The 19,250-nt window shown below is 36.7% G+C and overlaps 3 protein-coding genes across 3 annotated transcripts; 1 reads left to right on the forward strand and 2 right to left on the reverse strand.

The window, feature by feature from the left end:
* The first annotated feature begins 423 nt into the window (after window positions 1–423).
* dram1 (DNA-damage regulated autophagy modulator 1) lies at window positions 424–6,074 on the forward strand. Its single transcript, XM_052118824.1, has 7 exons — window positions 424–694; window positions 1,351–1,418; window positions 3,171–3,313; window positions 3,470–3,647; window positions 3,947–4,005; window positions 4,134–4,226; window positions 4,365–6,074. The coding sequence occupies exons 1-7, from the start codon at window positions 564–566 to the stop codon at window positions 4,407–4,409; spliced, it is 717 nt and encodes a 238-aa protein (XP_051974784.1). The 5' UTR covers window positions 424–563; the 3' UTR covers window positions 4,410–6,074.
* A 228-nt stretch (window positions 6,075–6,302) lies between these two features.
* Window positions 6,303–10,017, reverse strand: washc3 (WASH complex subunit 3). Its single transcript, XM_052118852.1, has 7 exons — window positions 9,852–10,017; window positions 9,632–9,730; window positions 9,286–9,351; window positions 9,076–9,195; window positions 7,884–8,000; window positions 7,711–7,775; window positions 6,303–7,612 (listed from the first exon to the last, which is right to left on the reverse strand). Exons 1-7 carry the CDS (start codon window positions 9,900–9,902, stop codon window positions 7,519–7,521), a joined length of 612 nt encoding a protein of 203 aa, XP_051974812.1. The 5' UTR covers window positions 9,903–10,017; the 3' UTR covers window positions 6,303–7,518.
* Window positions 10,018–11,117: 1,100 nt separating this feature from the next.
* cwf19l1 (CWF19 like cell cycle control factor 1) lies at window positions 11,118–17,275 on the reverse strand. The gene is made up of 14 exons (XM_052118724.1): window positions 16,949–17,275; window positions 16,706–16,790; window positions 16,530–16,614; window positions 16,323–16,424; window positions 16,029–16,243; window positions 15,815–15,930; window positions 15,655–15,739; window positions 13,573–13,722; window positions 13,222–13,348; window positions 12,920–12,999; window positions 12,598–12,807; window positions 11,958–12,077; window positions 11,753–11,850; window positions 11,118–11,558 (listed from the first exon to the last, which is right to left on the reverse strand). Exons 1-14 carry the CDS (start codon window positions 16,969–16,971, stop codon window positions 11,414–11,416), a joined length of 1,641 nt encoding a protein of 546 aa, XP_051974684.1. The 5' UTR covers window positions 16,972–17,275; the 3' UTR covers window positions 11,118–11,413.
* Window positions 17,276–19,250: the final 1,975 nt, after the last annotated feature.

The raw sequence follows: 19,250 nt of genomic DNA on the forward strand, positions 1-19,250 counted from the left end.
AAAACAATAATTATTACAAAAAAAGTTTTCCAAATGTAAACACACATCAAATAGACCTCTGGGTGATGCACAAGTGCTAGTGACCTTTCTATTGATTTGTTGGGTTCAGTGGCCATTTATAAAACTTGGCTAATACATGTTGCATTAAATAAATAAAAACTGCCTGCAAAATCCCCCTTAAAAACACTATAACAAACTGGTGTATTGTGTATCAACAAAGTGAAATGGAAAGATGGTCAGATATAATAAAAATAAAATCCTTTCTAATTACACACACACAAAAGTGTAATTAAAAAGAAAGGAAGGAAGAAAGAAAGATCTGTTGTACAGTAGGCTATTAATTAATAAAACAACGAGGAAGGGAAGCATACATTCACTGTAACACGTGACAATAGCGATCCTGTTCAAACCGTCAGATAATTGGGTATACTGTAGTTGGATCTGTAGGGAAGTCGCCTGTGTCTACTTGTAGCAGATGAACGATATCTCATCACCGCGACAAACTTTTGATCTTTTGTCTCCTTGAATGGTGATGCACCTATTACATTCGCCCCTCAGGCAAGATGGTTTGGTTTATGGAAGGAATGTGCTTATTACCTATTTTCCTGGTCATTTGGTCATCGAGCACATTCATTGTTTCTTATATTATCGCACTGTTACGACGAGACGTTGATGTTGTCCTTCCTTATATAAGGTATGTGGTTTATTTGTATCAGTGTGCTCAACTTTACACATCTGGAAACGAAAAGCGTTCATAGCTCTTACCATACAGATAGACGAGAAATTGTTTGTAAAGTTTTCAAATTGACAAGAACATATTTATGCATATATAAATATATATACATATATATATATATTCCTTTATATGTTGATTGTAAACAAGAATGGGGAGAAAATAATAAGTTTTTTTGGTAGAGAACTAAACCTGTTCGTTTAGTTTCGTTTTCCATTGAGATGATGAGTGTTGGCTTGCGTTCATTACTGGGTTAGTGTTCAGTACAGGGCGAGTATGGATAAACATCTACTAGATGCCCTGCAAGGTGACCTGAAGGAAATAGCCACGGACTACTCGCAGTTTAAACTGTCTCACCTTGCTGTAGATAAAGCAGCCCTTCATGGGTGAAGAATAGCTGTTCTTTACAAAAGAGTTCTCATTATAGTGCATACTACACCCTGCAGAATACATCAAAATTAGGCCTATTATACTGTAAAACATTTCAAAGTATCATGTACACCTAGAAGCTATTGTTGCAAAGGGCACAAACTTTTGAGTGCTTATTTTGAAGGCAAAATTGTGATTATTTCACATGTTGAAATGTCTGTGAAAATCAGTTTTTATCTTTTTATCAGCGATACAGGGGCCACTCCTCCTGAGAGCTGTGTGTTTGGATTCATGTCGACAATCACTGCCTTTGCAGGTAGGATTCTGAATACCCCCCCTTCAAAAGAAGTGTAAATCCCCAAGTAGCTCCTTACTGTAACCTAGTGTCACAACCCTTTTGGAAATTTCACAATTGGTGAATTGAAATCAACTGCACACTGCTTGGGTTTGACATGTGAGTGGACAGTGCTGGGAATGTCTCAAGTGGACTTTTATTTAGTAACTTTGGAATATTCTGAATATTTAGTCTCACTTCTCTTTCTGTTGAAAACGAAAATAGCAATTTTCTCATCTGTGACACGCAGCTGGAGTTCAGTGTGTAACAATCCAGAAACACGGGCAGTGTAGAATTGACTAAAACCTCAGACACCAGCTGAAGAAATGATACCGAATGTCAAATCACGTGTGTGACCTTTACATTCCTTCATTTATTCTGGATTGTTACATTTTTCAGAATTAAAAAAATGTCCATGCATTAGCAGGATGATCAGAGCAACAACACCTTGGTAACCATGCATTGCTTTTTAGTCCACATCTGTATAGACACTCAGGGCCGTAGCAACTCATTCTGGGCCCCCTGACTATATATTGCCCTGGGCCTCTTACCTATTAAAATAATAGAGTTTCGAATTTGCCATAGCCCCCCAACCCCCCACCCCCCCTTTCACCTCACTAGCTACGGGCCTGTATACACTGAAAAAAGGGAATCTCTTTTGAAATTACTAAACCAGAACACTTAAATCATCTTAATACTTTTATGTTGAACATGAGAACATAATTATCACACACTTATATTGTGAAAAGTCCACGTTATATTCAACACATTAACTTCAATATCAGTATACACTCACCGGCCTCTTGATTATGTACACCTGTACGTCTACTTATTCATGAGATTATCTAATCAGCCATCAAAACGTGATATGCTCACATTGCTATGAAATGTTCAAACGGATTCAGACTTCTAACGGATGGTGTTCACTCAAAGTGATTTATACTGCATGCTCAGTCAGTTTATTAAAAAAAAGCTAATGCAACGGTTCTTGATCATTTGGTCTCAACTTGATTTCATTGTGTACAATCCATCAATGTTTAATTAATCCAATTGTGTTGGGACAATGTGAACAATATTTGTTGCATCAATGTATTGCTGAAGCTGGGCAGGAGATTTCCAGTTCCCAGCATGCATTGATTGGAAACTGGATTGGGAGAGTACATTATAAAATGAAGTGGTATTTCAATGTATTTCTATGCAAAATCAAATCAAATGGGAGACTTGTTAGGGTTTCATGTTCTGTTATGTTGGGATTTAGAGAAGTTTTTTGGAGGTTACCACTGTGGAGAAGAGTGGAGCTAATGGTTACGTCGAGGTTGGGCACATTAAGGATTGGAAAATGAGTGAATAGCTTTTCTCATGTAACAAATAGTGAGAATCAACAGTATAATGACTGATTGGGGACCTGCAAAATTTCAGTAGCCCCAAACTTGTTATAGTAATAAGTTGTACAGTTCAATAGAGTTATTAGAGCAGATCATATTTCAAGTTAGGTTAACTTGATTAATTTAGGTTTTGGCTACACAAATTATTTGAGTAGAGCCTACATTTTAATTTCATTTTCATTGTGTGGAACTAATGTCCACAATTGAATTAAGTTAAAGCATTTTGTTTTCCCAACAAATGGCAGATGAGAGAACTGTTCGGGATACCTGTTACTATTCCATTAGCAGTTCTGTTTGGTGGAGCAAAACGTATACACTTTAATTCTATATACATTTGTTTGTTTTTCAGCATTTTCCACCATGTATGCTGAATATAAGTTTGTAGAAAGAGTACATGAGAGAACAGGTAGCGTGCCCCCCTGTCTGAACAAAGTTTCTTTTGGTTTTGGCGTCATCTCATGTGTCGGCATGTGTTTTGTGGCTACATTTCAGGTACGTCTAGTTAATGCCTTTCATGCATATCATGCTTAAAGAGGAATTCAAAAAGTTAATGTGTGTGTTTGTGTGTGTCTTATTAATCAAGAATTCTTAGGATATATTTCATGGCAAACAAATCAATTCCATCGTGACTGTGATGTTGTGTTTTAGGAGACAACAGTGATGGCCGTCCATGATTTCGGGGCTTTACTATTCTTCATTTCTGGGGCTATATACACTGTCCTTCAGAGCATGATATCATACCGTGCTCATCCTTATGGATCTTCAAAGTGCATGTGTCATTTCCGCACATTCTTTGCTGTACTGGCCTTCCTGGCAGTATTTCCCAGTATCCTTTTTTAATACAGTTAAAGGGATAGTTCACCTAAAAATTTAAATAATTGTATTTGCTCTCCTCATGTTGTTCCAAACCCATTTAACGTTCTTTTTTTCTGTGGAACACAAAAGGAGATGTTAGGCAGTGAGTCACCATTCACTTTCAATGCATCTTTTTTCCATTAATTGAAAGTGAATGGTGAGCCTGTCATCCTGCTTAAAGTCTCCTGAACATTTCCTGTAAAAAATAACATATTTCCTGTGAACACTTTTATCATTGATACTGTAATTTCCTTTAACATCTCCAACCAGCCATTTTCTGCGCAGTTTCTGTCGGAACAAGCAAACTTCATTGGAGCAGCGATGATAAGGTAGAATTCGTGTTTTTGTTATTGTCCACTAACCAAACATGTAAACACTAAAACCAGAGGACATAACTAAAAGAGCAGTACATTGGCATGTTTAAACTTGCTTAATTTTGTATTTCCTGCCTCTGAAGGATTACACACTTCATATTGTTAGTGTTGCGTGTGAATGGATCACTGCCTTCAGTTTCATTTTCTTCTTCTTAACATACATCCAAGAGTTCAAGGTGTGTACATCAAACATATTCGTTTTTTGGTGTCAATGGTTTTTTACATTTTAGATATTTATAATCAGCATTACATACATTTTACTGTAATTAGAATTAGTGCCATATCTCACATGATCCTTTCTCTTATTCCTGCAGCAATTCACTCTGAAGCCGACCGTCAATTTAACAGAGTATTCGTGACCAACACCATACTGTGTTATAGAATGAAATATGGTGCATTTTTAAAGGGGCAACTCACCCCAAAATATAAATTCTCTCATCATTTACTCACCCTCATTTAATCCCAGAGGTGTATGACTTTCTTTCTTCTGCAGAACAAAGATTTTTAGAAGAATGTTTCAGCTTTGTAGGTTCCTTGAATGCAATTGTGACCAGAACTTTAAAGGTCCAAAAAGCACATAAAGGCAGCATAAAACAAATCCCAAAAAGACTCCAGTGGTTTAATCCATGTCTTCAGAAGTTATATGATAGGTGCAGGTGAGAAACAGATAATTATTTAAGTAATATTTTACTATAAAAACCTCCCTGCCCAGTAGGTGGCGATTTAATATTGATCTGTTTCTTACCACATGGGTCATATCGCTTCTGAAGATATGGATTAAACCACTGGAGTCATATGGATTTGTTTTAAGATGCCTTCATGTGCTTCAAAGTTCTGGTCATCATTCACTTGCATTGTATGGACCAAGAGAGCTGAGATATTCCTCTAAAGATATTTGTTTGTGTTCAAAAGAAGAAAGTCATGCACATCTGGTATGGCGGGTGAGTAAATGATGAGAGAATTTTCATTTTTGGTTACTTTCTCTTTAACAGAATTATAGCTTTTTTTTTACAACTTACAACCTTTTCAAACTTTGAAAGTCCTGACAATGTACTGTCTAATTTGCATTGTATATTTTTGTAGCTTGAACTTTAATCAATTTATTTTTTGATTAAATCTTGTTTTTGTAAAGATGCACAAAACATGTACTTGAAATATAATACACGCTAACCATTGAGGCCAAGAAATTTATAAAGCTGCTTGATTATTATATTCATTCAATAAGTATTTAATAATCGATCAAGACATTGAAATGTCTCACATATACTGTAAGTTTGCATATATTACTGTACTACAGTGTAAACCAATCTGTGCTCCTGTTTTAGTTTTTATGTTGTGCAATGTTGATGATTTTTGTTTAACCGTGTAAATATTCCAAAAATATAATGCAGCTGAGAGTGAACCACAGGAGTGTTTTACCCTCCCACTTTAATCAATGCAATGGGAATGTATGTCAGTTGCTTGCAGTGTGCTCTTACAGAATGTGTGTCTGAGTTTGTGTAATAAAAGCACATGAAGATGATGTCATAACTGAACAACCTAGAGCAGAGTTTCCTAACCTTTTTTCTGCCAAGGCACAATTTTTATGACAATAAAATTCTACAGCACACCACTATCCCACACAGGCTAACCATCGTCAATATTTTTCATTTTTAAGAACTTGTCCATGTTTTCTGTCCGTCTTACTAGCATGTTTAGTTGTAATGTTTGAAATTCAGCTATGCAAAAAAAGAAAAAAACAAGTCACATAGGCAGGCTATGCTGTGTGAGGTCACAGATGGCAAGAGCGCTAAATGGGTAGTGAAAAAACAACAAATTTGCTTCTTTTTTAATTTGTAGATTTGTTCTTGCAATATCACAACAAATTACAGGGATGCAAACTCATGAGGGGCGAAAAGGTTAAGACAATCACTGGTCCATGAACATTTTTTCTGGGGATATTTTTTTAAGAATAAGCTAAAAGCACCAATTCCAGCTATTTTACTGATTCAAGTTTATTCAAGTTTACAATTGTGCAGAATTCGCTGCAAAATAAAGAGTATTTTGGTGAGGCTTGCTTCTGTTTCACAAATTTGTTCTATGACCTGATTAGTTCTGGAAATGTCACTAGGTGGCGACAAATGAGTATCTCATGTGCTATGAGTGAGTAAGTGAATCATTTTGAGTCATTCATGAAATCTACCAAGAGGCTTTATAGTGTTTAAGCATTAAAAGAACAAAGCATATCTCTTCCTTCAGTCTGAGCATTATTTTTCATCCAATAATAGTGATTTTTAATAACGTCCTTACCTTCTTTATTAAAACTTGCATGGCTACAAATCTGCTGAGCATGACTTTTATCAGAAAAGACCACAATAATAGACAAATAATAATGATTTTGAGTTTCAATAATGTTCTTTCGTCAATGTAAAGCACATTTCACAAGATTTGCGTCAAGCGCCACATTGAGTTGAAGAAAGCATCACAGAGGGGCGATTTTGCGAGTTTGACATGTAAAAAAGATGGAGGTGTGCACAATAAACATTGAAAACATGTATTTGAAAGAAAAAAAGCTTGCAGTTGCTTTGATAGCAGAAATTAATAAAATGAATTTTCATGCATGAATTTTATAATTTTCCACGGCACACCTGACAATCTTTCATGGCACATTAGTGTGCCGCAGCACAGTGGTTGGGAAACAGTGGTCTAGAGGACTGACGATTGCTTCCATTGATTGATATGGTGGTGTATATTTAAAGTAATTTCATTGCATTGAACTCATCTATGACATGATGATATTTTAAAAAGTTACATTTGAAAAAGGCAGTGTAAGCAAATCTGTAGCTGTGCAACACGATCACCACTGAAACTCACAAATGTGTGTAACGTGCAATTTGTGTTAGTGATATTAATCAAATCTGCTTCAATGTAAAATTAATTTACAAAAATCAAAACCTAATCCCATATGAAATATGAATATTGAACACTGAATTACACTTTTCAAATTAACTTCCTATCATAGATACTAGGCTGCTTGTGTCTATTTAATAACAAAAATAAAAAAAGAACAGTCACTGACATTATTTATTTATATCATTTGTTATTAGATGAACATTTTAAGCAAGTAACACGTCAGGCAAAAGTTGTTCACATTAATAAATGTAGCACTTAAACAGATTTTAATGGACTAATTATAAAATAATCATGAATCAATCTCACCCAGTGAGCAGCTGCCATTAGAAACCACCACTATCAGGGGTGGCATGTCTGGTATGCTCGCTCTGAGATGTAACACAACCACAATGTAGTACCAACACTAGAGTGTCACTGCATTAACCCGATCACACTCACTCCATCTAATGATGGCATCTTTTCTGTCCCATGCAAGGACTTTTACGTGCATTCACCCTGCTTTGAGATGAGCAATGTAAATGACAGCCTGTCCGGGCCTGTCCAATACAAATTTCATTAGTTGAGGGGCGGGACCAATCAGTCGCTAAAGGACGATTCGCTGCCTGAGCTGTCATCATCTTGCTCATCTGCTACTTTTTTGACACCATCTGGAACAGGTGCATCAGGGGTCCTAGAGGATACACAAAAAGCAAATAATTCAGCTACAACACAAATCGCATAAGTCACACAAACAGTGACAGAAACAAATAATGTAATATTAACACTTACTCGAGCAAACTGGGGTCCAAACCCTCCATTACCATCTTATTTTTAATAGCCATTACTGGAACACCCTGTGTAACAAAGCAAGATATGACATTTTCTTGTCCATTTCAACATGGCCCAACCAGGGCAACAGGTTGCCTACTTTAAAAGAAAAATAACAGGAAAAACACACATACCACTTGCACCATTTTGAGATATCTGGCATATCGTGGGTCTTTGGCTACAGTCATCATATTTTCCAATGGGGCCTCTGCTTTGGGCTCCAGTGGGGCCCCCTGTGCTTGTGGAATTGCCTGAAAGTGGAAAAGGTGATTTAGTAATGTCAATTGACAACAAAAGATTGATTGTGAAGGACTTCCATATCAGTATACACTCACCGGCCTCTTTATTAGGAACACCTGTACATCTACTTATGCATGCGATTATCTAATCAGCCAATCGTGTGGCAGCATTGCAATGCATAAAATCATGCAGATACAGGACAGGAGCTTCAGTTAATGTTCACGTCAACCATCAGAATGGGGAAAAATGTATCTCAGTGATTTAAACCGTGGCATGATTGTTGGTGCCAGACGGGCTGGTTTGAGTATTTCTGTACGTATTGCAGTGGTACTCAAATGGTAGGCCCACTAAACCCTCAGTTTTCTGTTCTTGGCTGACAGTAGTGGTACCCAGAGGGATCTTTTGCTGTTGTAGCCCATCCGTCTCTATGTTCAACGTGTTGTGCATTCAAAAATACTTCTCTGCTTAGCACTGTTGTAATGCGTGTTGTTTTTATTTGGGTTACTGCCACCTTCCTGTCAGCTTGGACCGGTCTGGCCAATCTCGTCTGACCTCTGACATTAACAAGCCGTTTTCACCCACAGAACTAAAGAGACAGAGTAAATTCTATAGACTGTTGTGTGTGAAAATCCCAGGCGATCAGCAGCAACAATCATGCCACAGTTCAAATCACTGAGATCAAAATTTTTCCCCCATTCTGATAGTTGATGGGAACATTAACTGAAGTTCCTGACCCACATCTGCATGATTTTATGCACTGCACTGCTGCCACACTATTGGCTGATTAGATAATCGCATGAAAAAGCAGATGTACTAATAAAGTGGCCCGTGAGTGTATGTAATACATCTATATTGTATCAGTATTTTAAACCCAAATCTCATTTCTACTGTCAAATATTGTTGTATAATGATGACTAAACTGCATAACTGGCCAGTGTTCCAGGCAAAAAAAAATCCTATATGTTAAGTAAATCAACTGATTTCAACTAAAATAATTATTTAATGCCTAGTTATAATAGTTAGGGTTTATTTTGCAATAAAGCTACTGATACATTATCTCTGCTAATATTTCAATAAAGCGGTTACCTCAGGAGAGGGACCCGTGGAGACTGTGGCATGACTGACATCCACTGCTGGACCATTCGTTTCTGCAGACGGTCTTACTGCATCCACTGTCACTTCTTCCAAACCAGGAATAGACGCCAACTGCAAGTTAATGCACCAATTTTTCATGTGAGTTAATCTAAAGTTCTTGAAGTAATGCAGGTATGGATGTCCTTGAGACAATAAAGATACCTTTGCTTCCAAAATGCTGAGCGTGGTCTCAATTTGCTGGATCCGTAGCGATACTGTAGCCAGTTTCTGTGAAAACAGACTCCATCAGGTCATTGACTTTGAATTGTTTTATTTCTCACAGAATTGCAATATTTTTAAAGAACAAAAATATCTTGTAAAATTATTAAAGCAATAAAATTTGATAATATTTGACCGAGGCATAATTGTTTTTCTTTTGATAACCCCGAATAATTATTTTTTTATTAATATATTTTGTTTGAATTGAACTTTGAACATGTTAAACATACTTGTAAAACATAAATCATTTAAAAAAAATACAACGTACAACAAAAAAAAAAAGACATACCTCCTCACATACAGTGGAAAACCGGTTCAGGAATCTGACCGTGTGAACTATGAACTGGTTGAGGAAAGCCACTATTCTGCGCTGTTGAATGGCTGGAACCTTAAAACGAACGTATAATGTTTAAAATTACAGATCAGATGATTCATGCATATCTGTGAAATTCAAGAGAGGTCCGTGTGTCATGTGAGCTGCAAAGCTAATCTTGCGATATTAAACTTACCTTTGTGAGATCGATACCAGATCCCACTATGGGCAACCCGTCCTCGTCCATGTCAACCACTCTGATGTTCCCCTGACACAGGTATTTTTACGGTTTAAATGTATAATATGACTCGGCACTGGGAAACAAATGCATCGTTGCGATGTGACAATAACTCCTCACGTGACTTCAGTAAAACTTGCTGCTCTTCCGCGTTCTCAACATAATAAAAGTCCTCACCCGTTCAGATACAAAAAAATAAATAAATAAAGCGTTTCATATATATATATATATATATACACATATATATATATATATATATATATATAGTTATATTCATAAAACTTTGGAAATATTTTAGACAATTGCAAAATTATCAGTTTCTCTGGATTTACTATTTATATGTATGTGTTTGAGTAAAATGAACCTTTTTTTTTTTTATTCTATAAAGTACTGACATTTCTCCCAAATGAAAAAATTGTAATTTAGAGCATTTAATTGCAAAAAATGACATCTGATGAAAAAAATTAAAGCAGCTCGGCTTTGTTTGATAGCTAGTGGCCATCCATCTTCAGGTCTGGAGATTGGGCTAGCCATCACAGGGTCTTGATCCGGTGGTCCTACATCCACACCTTGATTGACCTGTCTGTGTGAGTGCGAGACACTGTGACATGAAGGCCTCTCCAGGTCTCTGTCTAACCATTAGATGACAAGGTGGAGGATTTGTGATGATCTGGGGGTGCTTCAGCAAGGCTGGAATTGGGCAGATTCATCATTGTGAAGGATGAATGAATCAAGACCCAGTCATGGCCAGCCCAATCTCCAGACCTGAACCCCATTGAAAACCTCTAGAATGTGATTAAGAGGAAGATGGCTGGCCACAAGCCATCAAACAAAGCCATCTGCCCCACTGGGGATGTGATGAAAGAAATATAAGCAGAAATAAAAATTCTCTCTACTATAATTCTGACATTTCACATTCTTAAAATAAAGTAGTGATCCTAACTGACCTAAGACAGGGAATGTTTTCTACAATTAAAATGTCAGGAATTGTGAAAAACTGAGTTTAAATGTATTTGGCTAAGGTGTATGTAAACTTCTGACTTCAACTGTAAACACAAACATCTGAAAAATGTCAGATGTTGGATTTTAGCTACAAAGAAGAATAACATAACAAAAATAAGGACATTCATACCAGCAGAAAATGCACACCACTGTATTATCACACAAGAGAAAACACTGAGTTAACAAACTTGAAAAATGAATTTAATTACAAAAGTCACAAAATAAATTTGACACATAATATCTATCAGATTCAAATACATCACCATGCCTCAATTTAAAAACAAAGAACATCTCATGAACACAGTGACAAAAGCCATTTCCTAACCAAAAAACAAGGAAAGTGTCCATGGTGCAATATTTTAAAAGCATAAAAAGATTAAAAAAACAAAACAAACAAACAAAAAAAACAAACATTATGGACACTTCAAGACATCTTAAGGACCTCATTCAGGAGGTTGATGAAGGTTTTGCACAAATGAACATGAAGGGTTTAAGTTGAAAGCATCCAGCATGTATACTCAGTCATCGATTGCAAAGTCGAACGGCTGGAAGTCAGAGCGCACGTGTTTGGTCAGATCCTCTTCCTCCTCCCTTGTGCATTTACACTCTCTCCAGTCAGCACGCATGGGGATGTTCAACACCCCTTCACTCGCCAACACTTCCCTGAAAGTGCACACACACACATTAATTATTTACGGTATTCATAAACAAAGCATTATCAGACAGCTGTGCAAAATCATGTTTTTACACTCAGATAACTATACCTTGCTAACAAACGACTATTTGAGCACTACTGAAACACTATTTAAGAATGGTCACCAGCCCATGATGACAAGCTGTACCGGAGTAATAATTACCTGCCAAACTGTAGAGGGAAATTTTTCCTGATGCGATGAAACAGCTTCTCTCCTGTATCCAGCTCCACATAAAAGTAGGGCGTTCCTGGAGGAGCAATCTGAAAAGGAGGGATTTAAGTTACTAACAGTGCATCTTTGTTTCATAAAACATATCCATGCCGTCTCAACATGACGATTGGATGGTTTGATGCAGCAGTCACTGAACCTGCTTGAGGTCTGTGTGAGCTGGAATCTCCATCAGTTCCATCTGCTGGTCTTGAGCTTGTGTCATGAAAGCCTCCTTGATGTCCTCTGTACTACACTTCTCCATGGGTACCGGGACTACCTGAGGATGATGAAGAGACGTTTGTTTGAGACTTGTTACGCATTACTTTCTCATAAGGATGACTTTGAGTCAGCATGTTTTTGGTCATCATTGGGAACAAATCCCTCAGAAATAGCTACTCGTCAGCGCAGACAGACTGTGTCCATCCACTTAGACTTAAACTGATGAAAAGTGTTAAAGCCTGTGATTGTTGGAGGGCTGGTTTCTCTCACACTCCCCATGCTAATGTGTGTATAACAGACTCTTTTTTTTTGTATGTGGTGCTGCTTAGACGGACATGAGATCTGTACAAGTCTGTCTGTTCAGGCAGAAACCACAATCACAAAGACCCAATCAACTGCATTTGTAGCAGAATGTTGGCAATAGTATATTACCCATTATTGGAATGTTCCGAGTTCAATACAAGTTAAGCCCAATCAACTTTTGACACAATAGAGTTGAAATAATTTTTTTGTGGTAATCAACATTATGCCACAAAAGCTGTTGATTAAGCTTAAAACAATAAGACATGTTGCAAGACCTGTAGCTGGAGGTGTTGACTGCGGTAGTTCCTCTCAAACAGGACGCACCGGCGGCCTTTGCTTTTGCAGAACTTCTTGACTGCGCTCTTGTATTTTTCCATCTCTTCAACCACCTCAGAGGCCAAATCCACCACTGACTGATAATGTCCAATGGGCAGCAGGAGAACATGGTCTGGAGTGAGGCCTCCCTTAGCCAGAGCCATGTAACACTGAGAACAGAATACAGACTCACATATTAGTTCAACAGTTGACATAATAATAATACAAGAAGACAAAAACCTACATCAGTTCTTTAAGGTCAAGGGAAATTTGAGGACTCACATGTGTTCCGATGCTTATGACCAAATGCTTCTCAACTTCTGGACTTGCAAGGCAGAACCAACAGGGTCCAGTGGGCTGTGCTATTATTAAATAAGCAAAGAGGTATCAAGAACAGTCTGCAAAGACAAATTCAAGCACTAAATAGACTTGAAGCATCCCTAAATAATACGAGAGAACACAAGAAAAACATTTCTGAACTGTGTTGTTAACAATGGATTTTGCTCCAGGGAGTTTGGAGGGATGGGGGATGGTTTCAGACCGATGTTTGGACAGTACAGTGGCTAATACCAAGGTGGACTTACGGGGTCTTCTGGGCTGTTTAGGTTGACTGGCTCCATCTCCTTCCGAGTGTCTCTTTCTGCCCTGACCCTGTTGATGATGCTGTTTCTTCTGACCCAGATCAAAGAAGAACTGCGATGCTGGTTCCTCCTGATCATATGTTCAAGTTATCTTTTCACTGATATAATGTACAGATTGCATTCAACAGTACACATCAACTTTTTGAGAAACTGTATAAAATAACAAGTACATAATTGTACAGGCTAAAGTTACACAATGTAACTTCTTAAAATGACCTTGAAACACCTTGATATCTGCGTGCTAACTGACCAAGTTCTGAAATACACACAGAGGTAGAAATAGTAAGCACACACCTCTGCCTCTTCCACAAAGCTTGGTGGTTTTTCTTTCTTCCCCTCTTTCGTTGGTTTCCTGTAGGGGTTCTCTGTGACATCCTGAGGCTGTTTGACTAACTCTGCGGGGTCCATGTTTTTCATTGGGACAATGTTGAATGCATACAGGTACTACAAAAAAAAAAAATCAACAGAGCAGCTAAATCACAAAAGGTGTTGGGTAGATTACTTCTGAAATGTAATCTGGTGCTGATTATATGACATTAAACTACATTTTAGTATACTTTTGGATTGTTATGATGAAAAGCAGTACTTTTAAGTGTATTAAAGGGGTAGTTCACCCAAAAATGTAAATTCTCTAATTATTTACTCATCCTCATGCCATCATAGATGTGTATGACTTTCTTCTGCAAAACACAAATTAAGATTTTTTTGAAGAATATCTCAGCTCTGTTTGTTCATATAATGCAAGTGAATGGTGACCAGAATTTTGAAGCTCTTATAAAAAAAAAAAAAAAAGGCAGCATAAAAGTAATCCATACGACTCCAGTCGTTAAATAAATGGCTTTAGAAGTGATGTGATGGGTGTGGGCGAGAAACAGATATTTACGTACATTTTTGCTATAAATTTCTCTCTACCCAGTAGGTGGCAATATGCATAAAGAATGTGAATCACCAAAAACAAAAGTAGAATGTGAAAGTTAAAAAGTGGAGATTGACTGAGCAGGGAGAATATATATAGTAAATATTTTCTTAAATATTGATCTCAATATTTTGATTGATGTTTCTCAACCACACCTATTATAACTTCTGTAGACATTGATTTAACCACTGGAGTCATGTGGATTACTTTTATGCTGACCTATGTGATTTTAGGAGCTTAAAATTTTGGCACCTTTTCACTTGCAGTGTATTGACAAAAAGAGCAGAGATATTCTTATAAAAACTGTTTTTAACAAAATTCACAAGGTGGAACCTAATAATGAAAATTAGGGGTCATGATTGTGAACTCGGCTGACAATTAATTGTCAAACAAATAATTGCGATTATGATGATTAATTGCCTGTTTTAGGCGTTTCACGAATATGACCATTAATTGCATTCATGAACACAACAAAGTCATTTATACAAAATTAGCTTGGGTCATAATAAAACAAGGGTATATGATTTCCTTTTCAGGCTTCAAAAACATATGACTGACAGTCAAATATAAAAGTAAAAAGTGTAAAATAATTTAAATAATATTTTAATTATCAAAATATGTCTAAATAATTAAAATATCTCTCTCTTATTTGTCCGATTTACTTTGGATCCATAGGACTTTTTCAATGTTTTCTTTTCTTTTGCAAACCAGCCAACCTGTATAGCTATTATATTATATTACATTATGCAATATTTCTGCTTAAATTCTTCACTTTCTCACATTATTTTAAGGCTTCTGATTAACGCACAAGCCCTTATTTCTCACATGTAGGAAGACTTTGAGATTCTGTTTCTTGCATTTTATCATCTCCACAGAAAGAGCAGGACATCTCCTGTCTCACTGCATGTATAAACCCACAATGACCACGGACATTTGCCTGGCAATTATGTGAAACTGGAGTGCTTTGCGTTCACAAAATGAATATATTAATACCTTATATTTTTGCGGGAGTTTGGCGCAAACCTTTGTAGACGGCATGCACATCGGAGCGTGTGATAAGTGGCTCAGCTTCACACGCTCTCAAGAGAGCAGCTCTTGTGAAGTCCGCGGTGCGGATCCCTGAGAGTTCAACTGAATGAGACATGTGCTTTTTCCTGCACGCTCATGAGACACATGCAGGGTAAGACAAGGGTGAATCCAGCTTCTTAATCAACTACTTTTTATTCAGTATAAAGGCCTCGTGCCTAAACACTACACAACTCGATCACTGGCAAGTGAAATGTTAATATTTACTTGCCAGTGGCTAATAGCAGATGGTTTTTGGTCGCATAGTAAGGAATGTACTTGCATATGTGAGTGATTTACTCTGTTTGTGTAAACTTTTGCTTTAAAACTGGCTGAATTTCCCACTTTTTAAATACAATTTAAAAAGAGACAAGTGGTTGGTTTGAATAACCCACCTTCTTTTTAGCAGCATTGTTGACGGTTGCCAGTGCAATGAATCTACTGACATGCTGGGCGTTTTCTTGAAGTACCACATGATTTCTGTTAATTTAACACATTTCGTAAGACAAATGGCATCTCAAAAGATCTAAAGAAATCCTGACAGTCACAGTCCACCTGTATGGCAGCCTCTCATAATGTAGCCCTTCCAGTCCCGCAAAATGGTATCGAGGCTTCAGCTTGTCAGCGAGATTAGCAATGGACGAAACACCACAAAACTTTGTATCAGTATCCTACAAACAGACAAGGTAAAAGACCCATGAGCACACGATAGGAACATACCTGTGAAAGATATTTAAATGTATGAAATGAGCACAACAAAAGGACTGACAGGACTGTTTCCATACTGCCACACTCCTCGAGGCCACTGTGAGGTCAGGAGAATATCAACTCCTCGAAATTTAGAGTTAGAAATCAGTGGGGTGACCAAAGCAGTGATGTCTTTAGGGGTGAAACAGTGTGAGGGAGCAGGTTCCTGATGAGCTTCTCTGCCACTGACATAAGCAATCTGAAGCCCCGATGCCCCAGTAAAAATGCCCCTTCGACCTAGGAAACAAACACACTAGTTTAAATCAACTATTTAGTTCAATCAGCCTGACACTGATGCATTATATATCCATCTTACCTAAACATGTGATGTTTTCCGCCAACTCGCAGCCATCAGAGCTTGGGAAATACTTCACCGTATCTTGGCTAGCTGCCCCGAGAACGTATGTGTGGATGGGTGCTGGGGTTTATAAGGTTTCAACAAGATAATTAGTCTTATTAATTCAACCTATTTGCATGGCATGATTAAAGAAATCCAATTTAAACCCAAGAAAAGAAAAGATACCCTTTTTTGCACCAGATTTGTATGCCTCCCATTCTGCTTCAGCTTCGGGTGAAGTTCCATAAAAGTCACCAATACAAAGTAACAACTGAAAACCAAAAGTAACCAATGAAATCGTCACCTCTGTCATCTGATCTGGGATTTAAAAGACTGATACCGAGTGATACAGACACACTTACATCAAACTGCCCGCTCTTTTTCTGAACGGCGTTCACCCGGTTGAACAAAGCATTTATTCTTCCTTCAACGTCACCACAAACGAGCCTAAAATGAGATTAAAACATGAAATCAGCGTGGACACAAAACACGTGGGTTAATCACAAACTGTTTACGTTATTATTGCATATTCCAAATGTATTGATGCCACGAGACAATTAACGTATGCGATTTTTTTTTTATTAAATATTTAAAAAAAAACGTACACTCTCAAAGGCTTGTCTCCCATACTGACTAATATATAAAGGTTTGTAAATTTATGTTAAAATTAATGTCGCTTGTGTGAAAGCGTTGGTGTAAAATTGTGTGCGTCGCTCAAATAAACACTGACAAAACAGGGAGCACATAATTTCGGCCGCCCATAAAAACAATCCGTTAAAATGAAACGAAGATTATGGTTTTTGGTATCATAAAATATTAAATATATTAGATACAAAATAGTATTTGTAAACGTGAGAACATATAAAACTGAAACGTTTTAAAGTTTCTCTCAGGAAACAATGCAAGGGCAAATAGCTTTTACCATCGCAAAGCGTAACGGTCAACTAGCGTGTTACGACATTAAGTCACCTTTTCCGGACAACATAAAAACAAACGGGAAAAGCCGTAAACTGACCCTTATATGTCACAAAAGTACCAGTGTATTCTTTTATAAAAGAGCGATTGTATCGTAGTAAACTTCACACATAGTTCATTAAAAAAATAAATAAAAAAAAACATGCTGAAGACCAGCGGACAGGCGGTTTTTCATTTAAAAAAAAAAAAGCAGTTTATTCAACGTAATGAAGCATCTCCTCCTAACAGAAATATCTTGTATAAAAATGTATCAATATTTTTTTTTTTAAACTGAGTAAAAAAATAAAAGCTATCTTAAATATAAATAAATGTAAAATACCTATAACACAAAAATAATTCTCAATAGTCCTTGATGCAATACCTTCAGGTGCTGTAATGTTTTTAAGAGGTCAACATTCTAATTTGACTGTAACTTTATCCGAGATAGACCCCTTAAAAACTTCCATAGGGAAGGTGTGCTTCTCAACCATTCCCAGGAAAAATAATAGAGCAATTCAAGCTTTATTTCAAGAGGAGGTTGTTACAGTCCCGTATTTCATTTCTTATTGGAATGGATGTTGATAGTATCCATTGGAAAAATCTTACCCGTTGCAATGTCTTTTGACTAACAAAGTCAGAAAGGTTGTTTTCAAATTGTTACACAAATTTTACCCAGCTAAATGTTTTATTCAAAGAATCAAAAATGACATAGACACTCAGTGCTGTTTTTGTAACAACTCATCAGAGACAGTTCTTCATTTATTTTGGAGTTGTAATCACACATACAAATGTTGGTATGATCTTTGTCATTTTATTGAGACCAGCATAAAATCTGACTTTGATTTTACTTATCAGCATGTGCTGTTTGGTTTCCATAACTATGAAAGGAAAGACTGTAAAAGGTATTATGTAATAAACCTGTTGTTTTTGTTAGCAAAGTATCATATACATAAGTACAAGTTTAGTAGTTCAAAACCCTGCATTTCTTTTTTTTAATGAATTACAACAATATTATAGTACCATATTATATTCTAACCATCCCAAAGCAAACCGAACTGTGCTTCTGTTGGTATCTTACCACATTCGTAAATGATCAATGTATCCCCCACCCTACAATTGAGGTTGTGTTGTACTAATCATATGTTGTGCTATGTAAAAGTTGTTGAATTATTCAAAAACATCCATTAACAAATGGCCTCTTGTTTCCTCCCCAGTTTACCACTAAGGATCGCCACGTTATGCTACATTATGCTAAGCTTGTTGGTTACTTTTTTTTTTTTTTATCTTTTTTTATTGATGCACAAAACAGTACAGTAAAAAGTAACAATCAAAAACAAAATACATAAAATAAAATAAAAAGCTGGGGGTGCACATAATATAAATTGTACATATTAACAAATTATGAGAATTACATGACACTGAAAAAAGGAAAAGTATTGCAAACAGATAATGTTTTTAAGGCTTTTCTGTTCTCAGAATTTAATTGAAATTAGGTATTTTTCAAGTTCTTGAAAACGAGGTTTAGCATTTAGATATTTAGATTTATGAATGTGGAACTTGGCGAGTAACAAGATCAGATTAATTACATAAAAATGACCTTTTTTAGTTGATCATAATCAACAAAGCCTAGTACCACATCCTTCCATTACAACAAACAGTCATTAAGAATGTAATTCCTAATAAATCCTAAAACATCTCGCCAAGAACATTTTTAGTAAAGGGACAAAACCAAAACAGATGAGCTACAGTTTCGTCACAGAAAGAGCAACTGGAGGAAAGATCCTTTTTGAACTTTTTTAAGTAGTGGCTTGCTTGTTGGTTACTATGTAGAAGGGTTCTGGCAAGGATGACGCAGTAAAGGTGTATTAATCGCATCAAGTATGCGCATATTATTTGCAACGTTTCCTTTCGTGGTGGGCAGTTCTTAGTTTAATTTAATCGGTATTATTTGAA

Source organism: Xyrauchen texanus, chromosome 45, assembly GCF_025860055.1.
Source record: "Xyrauchen texanus isolate HMW12.3.18 chromosome 45, RBS_HiC_50CHRs, whole genome shotgun sequence".
NCBI classification, from domain to species: domain Eukaryota; kingdom Metazoa; phylum Chordata; class Actinopteri; order Cypriniformes; family Catostomidae; genus Xyrauchen; species Xyrauchen texanus.

What these genes read in the sequence shown, in the direction of transcription:
- dram1 (XM_052118824.1), top strand. Translation starts at nt 564, where the DNA reads ATGGTTTGGTTTATGGAAGGAATGTGCTTATTACCTATTTTCCTGGTC. An exon ending in GACAATCACTGCCTTTGCAG is followed by an intron (nt 1,419 to 3,170) that starts GTAGGATTCTGA and finishes TTTGTTTTTCAG; the next exon opens with CATTTTCCACCATGTATGCT. An exon ending in CATACATCCAAGAGTTCAAG is followed by an intron (nt 4,227 to 4,364) that starts GTGTGTACATCA and finishes TTATTCCTGCAG; the next exon opens with CAATTCACTCTGAAGCCGAC.
- washc3 (XM_052118852.1), bottom strand. Translation starts at nt 9,902, where the DNA reads ATGGACGAGGACGGGTTGCCCATAGTGGGATCTGGTATCGATCTCACA. An exon ending in TTTCCACTGTATGTGAGGAG is followed by an intron (nt 9,352 to 9,631) that starts GTATGTCTTTTT and finishes CTGTTTTCACAG; the next exon opens with AAACTGGCTACAGTATCGCT. An exon ending in ATCTCAAAATGGTGCAAGTG is followed by an intron (nt 7,776 to 7,883) that starts GTATGTGTGTTT and finishes TTTGTTACACAG; the next exon opens with GGTGTTCCAGTAATGGCTAT.
- cwf19l1 (XM_052118724.1), bottom strand. Translation starts at nt 16,971, where the DNA reads ATGGGAGACAAGCCTTTGAGAGT. An exon ending in GGCAGTATGGAAACAGTCCT is followed by an intron (nt 15,931 to 16,028) that starts GTCAGTCCTTTT and finishes GTCTGTTTGTAG; the next exon opens with GATACTGATACAAAGTTTTG. An exon ending in ACAATGCTGCTAAAAAGAAG is followed by an intron (nt 13,723 to 15,654) that starts GTGGGTTATTCA and finishes TTTTTTTTGTAG; the next exon opens with TACCTGTATGCATTCAACAT.